At 47.0% G+C, this 12311-nt stretch overlaps 1 protein-coding gene across 1 annotated transcript in view; it reads right to left on the reverse strand.

The window, feature by feature from the left end:
• LOC134341682 (oxidized low-density lipoprotein receptor 1-like) overlaps window positions 1–12311 on the reverse strand; it is a 29677-nt gene that overhangs the window by 9609 nt on the left and 7757 nt on the right. The window contains exons 6-8 of the mRNA XM_063039608.1: window positions 7503–7622; window positions 6358–6474; window positions 4965–5201 (exon numbers count right to left, since the gene is read on the reverse strand). Coding sequence (XP_062895678.1) covers window positions 4965–5201; window positions 6358–6474; window positions 7503–7622 — 474 coding nt within the window. The remainder of the gene's footprint in view (window positions 1–4964; window positions 5202–6357; window positions 6475–7502; window positions 7623–12311) is intronic.

Below are 12311 nucleotides of genomic sequence, written 5' to 3' on the forward strand. Positions count from 1 at the left end.
AATGGTTTTTAACCTGGAACTTACTAGCCTTCCCCATCTCACACTCACCCCACCTCCTCTATAGGGCCTCTTCCCCTTCCCTCTACAGTCCTGATGAAGGGATCCGCTCCGAAACGTCGACCGATCTGTTCCACGGATGCTGAGTTCCTCCAGCGTGTTGTGAATGTTCCTTTGAGCCCAGCATCTGCAGATTATTTTGTGTTTATAATTGTATAAGGGCTAAGAGTGTTCTGAAAACAAGCCTGAGGTCCTTGAGTGCCAATGCAAGGAGCATTCGTAACAAGGTGTACGAATTGAATGAACAGATAGTTATTAATTAATCTGACAGAGTTGGGATCACAGAGACATGGTTCCAGGGTGACCAAGGATAGGAGCCCAACATTCAGGAATATTCAATATTCAGGATAGATGGGAGGTACTACTGCAGTTGTACAAGGCCTTGGTGAGACCACATCTGGAGTATTGTGTGCAGTTTTGTTCCCCTAATCTGAGGAAAGACATCCTTGCCATAGAGGGAGTACAAAGAAGGTTCACTAGATTGATTCCTGGTATGGCAGGACTTTCATTTGATGAAAGACTGGATGAACTAGGCTTATACTCGTTGGAATTTAGAAGATTGAGGGGGGATCTGATTGAAACGTATAAAATCCTAAATGGATTGGACAGGCTAGATGCAGGAAGATTGCTCCCGATGTTGGGGAAGTCCAGAACAACGGGTCACAGTTTGAGGATAAACGGGAAAACTGTTAGGACCGGGATTAGGAAAAACATCTTCACACAAAGAGTTGTGAATCTGTGGAATTCTCTGCCACAGGAAACAGTTGAGGCCAGTTCATTGGCTGTATGTAAGAGGGAGTTAGATATGGCCCTTGTGGCTAAAGGGATCGGGGGTATGGAGGGAAGGCTGGTGCAGGGTTCTGAGTCGGATGATCACCCATGATCATACTGAATGGCGGTGCAGGCTCGAAGGGCTGAATGGCCTACTCCTGTACCTATTTTCTATGTTTCTATGTTTCTATGAAAGAAAAGGAGCTGGTTAGAGAGGAGATTAACGCAGTAGAAAGGAGGGACATTAGCCTGGAGTATGTGGAATCGATATGGGTAGAGCTGCATAACACTAAGGGGCAGAAAACGCTGGGTGGAGTTGTGAACAGTCCACCTGACAGTAGTAGTTAGGTGTGGAATGGCATTAAACAGGAAATTAGAAATGAGTGAAATAAAGGAACAACAGTTATAAAGGATGAGGGTGCTGAGGAAGAGGATTCTTTGGAATGTATGCGGGATGGTTTTCAGAACAAACATCTTGAGGAACCAACCAGAGAGCAGGCTATTCTGGACTGGGTATTGAACAATGAGGAAAGGTTATTTAGCAATCATGTCGTGCGAGGCCCCTTGGGTAAGAGTGACCAAATATGGTGGAATTCTTCACTAAGACGGAGAGTGACATAGTTAATTCAGGAACAAAGGTTCTGAACATAAAGAAGGGTAACTTTGAAGGTATGAGACGTGAATTAGCTGAGATAGACTGGCAAATGATACTTAAAGGGTTGACGGTGGATATGCAATGGCAAGCATTTCAAGATTGCATGTCTGAACTACAACAATTGTTCAACCTAGTTTGGCCAAAGATTAAGTCAAGGAAGGTAGTGCACCCGTGGTTGACAAGGGAAATCAGGGATAGTATCAATTCCAAAGAAGAAGCATACAAATTAGCCAGGAAAAGCGGCTCACCTGAGGACTGGAAAAAATTCAGAGTCCAGCAGAGGAGGACAAAGGGCTTAATTAGGACAGGGAAACACTATGTGAGAGAATGTCATCAGGGAACATAAAACTGACTGTAAAAGCTTTTTATCGATATGTAAACAGAAAAAGATTGGATAAGACAAATGTAGGTCCCTTATAGTCAGAAACAGGTGAATTGATCATGGGGAACAAGGACACGGCAGTCCAATTGAATACCTACTTTGGTTCTGTCTTCACTAAGAGGACATAAATAATTTTCCAGAAATAGCAGGGGACAGAGCGTTTCGTGAGATGGAGGAACTGAGGGAAATACATGTTAGTAGGGAATGGTGTTAGGTAAATTGAACGGATTAATGTCAGATAAATCCCCAGGGCCAGATGGTCTGCATCCCAGAGAGCTTAAGGAAGTAGCCCAAAGAAATAGTGGATGCATTAGTGATTATTTTTCAAAACTCTTTAGATTCTGAATTAGTTCCTGAGGATTGGAGGGTGGATAATGTAACCCCGCTTTAAAAAAAAAGAGTGAGAGAGAAACCGGGGAATTATAGCCCGGTTAGCCTAACATCGGTGGTGGGTGAAATGCTGAAGTCAGTTATCAAAGATGCCGTAAGGCTCCCTGCTGGGACCTCAGTTGCTTACAATATGTCAACAAAATCCACACAGGAGATTAGTGTGCAAATTTAAAGCACACGGTATTGGGGGTAAGGTATTGATGTGGATAGAGAATTGGTTGGCAGACAGGAAGCAAAGAATGGGAATAAACGGGACCTTTTCAGAATGGCAGGCAGTGACTAGTGGGGTACCGCAAGGCTCAGTGCTGGGACCCCAGTTTTTACAATATATATTAATGACTTAGACGAGGGAATTAAATGCAGCATCTCCAAGTTTGCTGATGACTCGAAGCTGGGCGGCAGTGTTAGCTGTGAAGAGGATGCTAAGAGGATGCAGGGTGACTTGCATAGGTTAGGTGAGTGGGCAAATTCATGGCAGATGCAATTTAATCTGGATAAATGCGAGGTTATCCACTTTGGTGGCAGAACAGGAAAACAGATTATTATCTGAATGGTGGCCGATTAGGAAAAGAGGAGGGGCCAGGAGACCTGGGTGTTATTGTACACTGGTCATTGAAAGTGGGCATGCAGGGACAGCCGGCGGAGAAAAATGCGAACGGTATGCTGTCATTCATAGGAAATGGATTCGAGTACAGGAGCAGGGAGGTTCTATTGCAGTTGTACAAGGCCTTGGTGAGACCATACCTGGAGTATTACTTGCAGTTTTCGTCACCTACTCCGAGGAAACACATTCTTGCCATAAAGTGAGTACAAAGAAGTTTCACAAGATTGATTCCTGGGATGGCAGGACTTTCATATGATGAAAGACTGGCTCGACTAGGCTTATACTCGCTGGAATTTAGAAGATTGAGGGGGGATCTTATTCAAACGTAAAAAATTCTAAAGGGATTGGACAGGCTAGATGCAGGAAGATTGTTCCCGATGTTGGGAAAGTCCAGAACGGCTGGTCACAGTTTAAGGATAAAGGGGAAGACTTTTAGGACCGAGATGAGGAAAAACTTTTTCACACAGAGAGTGGTGAATCTTTGGAATTCTCTGCCACAACATACAGCTGAGGGCAGTTCATTGACTATATTTAAGACGGAGTTAGATATGGTCCTTGAGGCTAAAGGTATCAGGGGGTATGGAGAGAAGGCAGTTACAGGCTTCTGAGTTGAATGATCAGCCATGATCATACTGAATGGCGGTGTAGGCTCGAAGGGCCGAATAACTACTCCTTAGCTATTTTCTCTGTTTCTATGTTTAAATCTCCACCGTCTCAGCACACACTCTCGGGGACAGACACAGAGTGACGCTCCCTCCACACCGCCCCTCACACACACCTTGGCTCAGAGAACAGAATTTAGATCCCTCCACAATGTCCTGTCACACACAGCCTTAGTCACACACAGTGGGAATCTCTCTCTCCATGGCACCGTCACATACTGTAGCGGTCAGACAGGGAAAGAAACTCTCTCAGCACACACGACACATTTCAGAGAGAGAATAATTCCCCCCCCACCCCCCACAGCTTCTCAACACACCACAGAGTAAATTGTCAGACACAGAGTGAAGCTCCCTCCGCACCGTCCCATCACACACAGAATGAATCTCCCTCCACACGGTCCCATCCCACAATCCCGAGTCTAACACAGTGTGAGTCTCCCTCCTTACGTCTCATCACATACTCCCTGCCGTGTCACAGAACGAAGCTCTCCCTGAACTGACTCAACACAGCCCCACTGTGTTCACACACAACGCGACTTTCAACCCACACCCGCCCATGGCACACTCATGGGGTCAGACTCTCTCCGCAATATCCAATCACACAATGCGGTATCACAGAGAATGAACGTCCCTCTGCACGGTCCCATCACACACTCCCGGAGTCAGACACCGACGCTCTTTCTCTACGATCCCGTTGAGACAGAGGCAGAGTGAAGCACTATCCACACCGTCCCATCACTCCTGAATTCAGACACAGAGTGAAGCTCCCTCTGCACCGTCCCATCACTCACTCCCGGAGTGAGATACAGACTGAAGCTGTCTCCCCAGGATCCCATCACACACTCCCGGATTGAGTCACAGAGGGAAGCCCCCTCTGCAACGTCCCATTACACACTCCCGGGGTCAGTCAGAGACGCTCTCTCTCTCTGCGATCCCATCACTCACTCCCGGATTGAGTCACAGAGTGAAGCCCCCTCTGCAACGTCCCATTACACACTCCGGGAGTCAGAAACAGACGAAAACACTCCCTCCACGTTCTCATCACACAACACACTCCCTGATTCAGTCACTGAGTGAAGCCCCCTCTGCAACATCCCGTCACGCTCTCCCGGATTCAGAGTGATAATCTCTCTCCAGGGAGCCATAACACCATGGATTCAGGCGTGGGGTGAAGCTCTCTGGGCACTGTCACATCACACTATCCCACTGTCAGACACAAAGTGAAACCTCCTCCACAACGTCCCACCGCACACTCGTGGGTTCGGTGCTAGAGTGCAACTCCTTCGCGTAGCCCCATCACACACTCACCGAGTCAGACACTTAGTGAATCTCCCGCTATACCATCTCTTCACACACTCTCTATGTTAAGCACAGAGTGACGCTTCCTCTCACCGTGCCTGCTCGGTCATGAGGAGCGGGTTAAAGAGGGGGATAATGCCTCACCTCTTCTGCTGGTCAACAATTCACAGATCTGAGCTTTGGTTTCGTTGACAGATCTGTACTTCGTTTGCATCTCAGTGAACTGGTGACGGAGATCAGCGTGCGTTCGGTTAAGATCGATCAGCTCTGAGTTGAGCGCAGATAGATTCTTGAGACAGGTTCTCTGAGAGAGATTCAGGTGGGAAGTTAACTCACGATGGTTTCGGTCAGAGGTGATCATAGACTGACGAATCTGTGATACTGAGAGAGATGGTGAAAGATATTTAGCGTTTACAGTGACACGGGAGTCAGCGTCACGCTACCGAACGGGTCACAGAGAGTGTTGTGTCAGTGTCACGGTGAAGGGTGTCACAGCGATGGATCTGCTGGTGGCACAGTGAGAGGCGTTGGCGCCACCTTGCGGTTCGTGTCTGTGTCACGCTGAGCTGTTTATAAATTTCCCGGTGAAGGTGTTATTGTTACAACGGGGTCCGCATCAGTATCGTACAGGGCATGTCCGTGTTGCTGTGTGGTACGTGCCTGTGTCACTGTGATAGGTGTTTTTGTGCGCCGGCGAGAGGTGTACCGAGTTACTGTGTCTCACTGCGAGAGAACTGTCAGAGTGAGAGACCTGGTGTTGTCACGCTGGGTAGAGTGCCTGTGTCATGGTGTTGGGTGTGCCGATCTCACAGAGAGGTGTGTGTCTGTGTCGACCTTGGAGACATATCATGGCCACGGTGTGTGTGACAGTGTCATGCTGAGGTGTTTGCAGATGTCACCGAGACTTCTATGTCGGCGACACTGTGAAATTAGGTGTTGGTATCACGGTGAGTGGTTTGTCTGTGTCAGAGTTGGGTGCATCGGTGTTATTTTGAGGGGTTATACCATATCGGTAAGGGGTGTTACAGTGGGTGCGAGCTTTGTCACGGTGCGGAGCTGGACGGGTCACGTTGAGGAACGTGTAGGTGTCACGGAGTACGGTGCCTCAGTGTCACGGTGAAGGACATGTCGGACTCACTGTGAGGTGTGTTTCGGTGTCGCCTTGGGGAGTGTATCAGTTACACTGGCAGGGTCATGTCGATGTTAAATTGAGTGGTCCATTTCTGCGTCACGGTGACGCGCGTGTCCCTGTCTCGGTTCAGAGTGCAACTGTGTCACGTTGAACGTCGTGTTCGTGCGACGGTGACAGGATTATTGGTGTTCTGCTATGTAGCGAGTCGGTGTTTGGATGACTCCTGATTGTGTTACTGTAAAGGCCGTGTCTTTGTCACGGTTAGGGATGTGTCCGTGGTGAAAAGTTTTTTTTGTCCATGTTACAGTAAGGGGCGTGTCTGTGTCACTGTAGCGTTTTACAATAACAATTTGTTCCACTCTCTTTATTTGCGGTCTGACTCCACCCGGAGGGCGTTCGACTCACCATGGATCGAGAGCCCGGCCACAATCACGACAAGGCTGGACGTAACTAGGCAGAGTAGGTAGATCTTACGGTGCGGTCTATTTCCGATGTTCTCTTTTGGTTCCTGTTCGTGCGCACCTGTAGAGAGAGCACAAGACCATAAGACATAGGAGCAGAAGTACGCCATTCGGCCGATCGAGTTTGCCTTCTCCTCTACCGTTTGAAGTTCGTTTCTCTGACAGAAAGCCCGTCACTAACGGTGTTCACCGGGGTCGAGGGTGGGACCAGTGATCTTTATCAATTATATCGACTATTTGTAGTAGATTATATAAGTCGCGGTTGGTAAGCCTGCTGACAACACTAACGTCGGTGCCGAGGTAAACAGTGAAGACATTTACCGCTTACACTGGGATCTCGATTAGCTGGGGAAGAGAGCAGAGCAGTAGCAAATGCGATTTATTTCTCATAAGAGCGAGCTATAGTAATTCAGAAAGGGAAACAAGGGTACAATGTTCAGAGTGTTCGGGAGAAACCCTGGCGTGTGTTGAATAACAGTGGGACCAAGGGCCCCACATCCAACGTTCCTAGAGCGTGAAGTGACCGGTGGAGGGATCGGTGAAGGTGTCTGACGCCCCGGCCTTCATCAATCAAGGCACTGAGTACAGGATTAAGGGGTCACGTTGCAGCTGGACAAGACGTCGGTGAGGCCGCCCTTGGAGTACGGTGTTTAGTTTTGGTCGCCCTGCTATAGGACAGATGTCAATGAGCTGGACAGATTGCAGAGGGAGATTTACGACGATATTGCCGGGGATCGAGGGATTCAGTTACGGAGATAAGTCGAGCAGGTCGGGACATTAATGCTTGGAGCGCACGGGTGACCTTACAGGGGTGTAAACAAACACGTGGGTACACAGACAAGGTGAATGCGTACTGTCATTTTCTTTAAACTTGGAGAACCGTGGACCGGAGCGCACATGTCTGAGATGATAGCAGAAAGAGATTTAAACTGGGGCACGAGTGACGACTTCCTTTTTTAACCCAGACGGCGTTCCGTATAAGGAACGAGCTGCCAGAGGAACTGATGGATGCCGATGCATTAGGACTTGAATTGTCGGGCGTATGGCACGTGACCACTTCAGACTGACGTCATTACTGTGAACTCTGACCTCCTTGTGCAGTCACTGGCATTTCGGCGGGTGCCGAGGTAATGGGAGGATCTTCATAATCATCGATGAGAATTTCGTCTTTCCGAAGGTTCAGCATTGAGTAGGTGGATGTGACACCGTCTGGGAAGAAAGAAAGATAATGTGAGAGACAAAGATATAGAAGGAGGAGGAATGGTTACTTCGAGTGCCAGGATTTAGATGCTTCAGAAAGGACAGGGAAAGAGGCAAAAGAGGTGGAACCTTTGATCAGAGATAGTGTCACAGCTACAGAAGAGCAGGAAGACAAGCAGGAATTGTTTATACCAAGGGGCTGGAGACTACCAAGACAGTATATGAGGTGTTACTACTCCAAACTTGTCCCTACACCCCATCTCTTGCAACCATTCAGGGCTCCAAATAGGCCTTCCAGGTGAAACAACACTTCACTTGTCAGTCTGTTGGGGTCGACTATTGCATCCGGTACTCCCGGTGCGACCTCATCTACATCGGTGAAACCCGACGCAGATTGGGGGACCACTTCGTCGAGCACCTCCACTCCGTCCGCCACAACAGACATGATCTCCCGGTAGCCACCCACTTCAACTCTGTTTCCCACTCCCATTCAGATATGTTCATTCATGGCCTCCTCTACCGTTATGATGAGACTAAACTCAGGTTGGAGGAGCAACACCTCATATACCGTCTAGGTAGTCCCCAGTTTCTTGGTATGAACATAGAATTCTCCAACTTCCGGTAATTCCCTCCCGCTCCCTTCCTCTATCCCTATTTCACTCTACCCCCTACCCCAGCTCCCTTATGGTTCCGCCTCCTTCTTCTACCACCCATTTATTCAGGGCTATGAAGTCACTGCTTCCGCTCCCCCACCTCTTTGTCTTTCAAATTACTGGTCTTTCAACTGAAGCTACAAGCATTCTTCAAATCCTTCCCCATCTTTCATTCTTCAGACCTGACGAAGGGTTCCGGTCCGAAACGTCGACTCATCGTTTCTGACTGATGCTGCCCGACCTGCTGAGTTCATCCAGCGTACACACAGGAGATTAGTGTGCAAAATTAAAGCACACGGTATTGGGGGTAAGGTATTGATGTGGATGGAAAATTGGTTAGCAGACAGGAAGCAAAGAGTTAGAATAAACGGGACCTTTTCAGAATGGCAGGCGGTGACTAGTGGGGTACCGCAAGGCTCAGTGCTGGGACCCCAGTTGTTTACAATATATATTAATGATTTGGATGAGGGAATTAAATGCAGCATCTCCAAGTTTGCGGATGACACGAAGCTGGGTGGCAGTGCTAGCTGTGAGGAGGATGGTAAGATTATGCAGAGTGACTTGGATATGTTGGGTGAGTGGGCAAATTCATGGCAGATGAAATTTAATGTGGATATATGTGAAGTTATCCACTTTGGTGGCAAAAGTAGGAAAACAGATTATTATCTGAATGGTGGCCGATTAGGAAAAGGGGAGGTGCAACGAGACCTGGATGTCATTATACACCAGTCATTGAAAGTGGGCATGCAGGTACAGCAGGCGGTGAAAAAGGCGAATGGTATGCTGGCATTTATAGCGAGAGGATTCGAGTACAGGAGCAGGGAGGTACTACTGCAGTTGTACAAGGCCTTGGTGAGACCACACCTGGAGTATTGTGTGCAGTTTTGGTCCCCTAATCTGAGGAAAGACATACTTGCCATAGAGGGAGTACAAAGAAGGTTCACCAGATTGATTCCTGGGATGGCAGGACTTTCATATGAAGAAAGACTGGATGAACTGGGCTTGTACTCGTTGGAATTTAGAAGATTGAGGGGCGATCTGATTGAAACGTATAAAATCCTAAAGGAATTGGACAGGCTAGATGCAGGAAGGTTGTTTCCGATGTCGGGGAAGTCCCGAACAAGGGGTCACAGTTTGAGGATAAAGGGGAAGCCTTTTAGGACCGTGATTAGGAAAAAACTTCTTCACACAGAGAGTGGTGAATCTGTGGAATTCTCTGCCACGGGAAACAGTTGAGGCCAGTTCATTGGCTATATTTAAGAGGGAGTTAGATATAGCCCTTGTGGCTACGGGGATCAGGGGGTATGGAGGGATGGCTGGGGTGGGGTTCTGAGTTGGATGATCAGCCATGATCATAATTAATGGAGGTGCAGGCTCGAAGGGCCGAATGGCCTACTCCTGCACCTATTTTCTATGTTTCTATGTTTCTATGTACTGAAAGTGTTGCTTCTATAACTCTATAGGGTGTTCTTTCTTTGTTTTTTTGTTTTTTTTATGTAGACGGCCCAATAGTAACAAGGACATCGAGGGGCAGATAGGGGGATAGATTATGGAGAGGTGTAATAATAGCAGTGTTATCGTAGTGGGAGATTTAATTTCTCAATTATCGATAGGCATGCCCTAAGATTGAATGGTTCAGATGGGAGAGAGTTCAGTAGGTGTGCTTAAAAAGATTTCTTGAAACAACATGTTGATAAGCCTTCAAGAGGTGAGGCTGTACTTAAACTGGTATTGGAAAATGAACCTGGTCAGATGCCAGGTCTCTCAGTAGGAAAGCATTTTGGAGGTAGTGATCACAATTCTATCTCCTTTACAATAGCATTAGAAGGGAATAGGAAAGCGTTTAATTGGAGGAGGGAGAAATATGAGGCTATCAGGCAGAAAATTGGAAGCTTAAATTGGGAACAGCGTTTCTCAGGGAAATCTACGGAAGAAATGTGGCAAATGTGAAGAGATACTTGATTGGGTTTTGCGTAGATAGGTTCCAATGAGACAGGGAAAGGATAGTAGCAGCAGGAACAGGGGTGCACAAAGGCTGTTATAACTCTATTCAAGAAGAAAAGAAGATGTTACCATAGATTAAAAAAAAACTAGGTAATGATAGAGATCGAGAAGATTATAAGGCTATCAGGAAGGAACTTAGGAAATGAATTTGGAGAGCTAGAAGGGACCATGAAAAGGCTTTGGTGGACAGAATTAAGGAAAACCCCAAGGCAGTCTTGAAGAAGTGAAGAGTAAGAGGTTTAGACGTGAGAGAATAGAACCAAGCAAGTGTGAAACTGGATAGGTGTGCATGGAACCAGAGGAGATAGCAAAGATACTTATTTCATACATTGCTTCAGTATTCACTACGGAAAAGGACCTTGGCGATCGTAGGGATAACCTACAGCAGACTTGAGCATTTAGATATTATAAAAGAGGATGGGAAACACTTTTTGGAAAACAACGAGTTAGTAAAGTCACTGGGACAGGAGGAGATGTACCCTAGGCTACTGCGGGAGGCGAGGGAGGAGACTGTTGAGTCTCTGGCAATCATCTGTATATCATCCATGGGGACGGGAGAGGTTCAGGAGGATTGGGGGTTTGCGGATGTTGCTTCCTTTTTCGTTAACCCAGGAAAACATAGACCAGTGGGCCTTACTTCGGTGTTTGGTTAATTGATGGAGCAGATCCTGAGAGGAAGGATTTATGAACATTTGGAGAGGCATAATGTGATTAGGAATAGTCTGCATGGCTTTGTCAAAGGCAAGTTGTGCCTTACGTGCCTGATTGAATTTTAGTGAGGTTGTCACTAATCACATTGCTGAAGGAGCATGAGTAGATGTAGTGTATATGGATTTCGGCATGGCATTTGACAAGGTGCCCAATGCAAGGCTTCTTTAGCAAGTAAGGAGACATAGGATCGAAGGGTGCATTGCTTTGTGGATCCAGAAATAGCTTTCTCACAAAAAGCAAAGTGTTGTTGTAGAGGGTCATATTCCGCATGGAGGTCGGTGACCAGTGGTGTGCCTTAGGGATCTGTTCTATGACCCCTGCAGTTTGTGATTTTTTTAATAAATGACCTGCATGAAGAAGTAGATTGATGGGTTAGTAAGTTGGTTGATAATACAAAGGTTGGCTGTCTTCTGGGTAGTGTGCAGGGCTGTCAGAGTTTACAACGGGACATCGATAGAATGAAAAATTGGGCTGAAAAGTGGCAGATTCAGTTCAACCCAGATAAGTGTGAGGTGGTTCATTTTGGTAAGTCAAAACTGAATGCAGATTATAATATTAATGGTAACACACTTGGCAGTGTGGAGGATCAGAGGGATCTTGGGGTCCGAGTCCACAGGAAACTCAAAGCTCCAACGCGGGTGGACTTTGTGGTTAAGAAAGCATATTGTCCTTTTTCAATGGTGGGATTGAGTTTAGGAGCCGAGAGGTAAGGTAGCAGCTATATAGGATCCTGGTCAGACCCCACTTGGAGTACTGTGCTCAGTTCTGGTCGCCTCACTACAGGAAGGATGTGGAAACCTTAGACATGTTGCAGAGGATATTTACAGGGATGTTGCCTGGTTTGGAGTGAAAGCCTTAATGGAATAGGTTGAGTTAACTCGGCCTTTTTTGCTTGAAGCGACGGAGGATGAGAGGTGACCTGATAGAGGTGTATAAGATGATGAGAGGCATTGATCGTGTTTATAGTCAGAGGGTTATTTATTTTTTTTCTAGAGCTAAAATAGCTAGCACGAGGGAGCACAGTTTTAAGGTGCTTGGAAGCAGGAACAAAGGAGATGTCAGGGGTAAGTTTTTTTACGCAGCGAGTGTTGAGTGCGTGGAATGGGCTGGTGGCGACGGTGGTGGAGGCGGATATAGAGGGTATTTTAAGAGACTCCTGGACAGGTACAAGGAGCTCATAAATAGAGGTCTATGGGTAACCCTAGTTAATTTCCAAGATAACGACATGTTCGTCACGGCTTTGTGGGTCGATGGGCCTGTATTGTGCATTAGGTTTCTATGTTTCTTTGTTTCTGTTATAAGAGGTAAGGTTACAAGAGGAAGAGCGCTA

This window comes from Mobula hypostoma, unplaced genomic scaffold (genome assembly GCF_963921235.1).
Source record: "Mobula hypostoma unplaced genomic scaffold, sMobHyp1.1 scaffold_36, whole genome shotgun sequence".
In the NCBI taxonomy this organism is placed as follows: Eukaryota; Metazoa; Chordata; class Chondrichthyes; order Myliobatiformes; family Myliobatidae; genus Mobula; species Mobula hypostoma.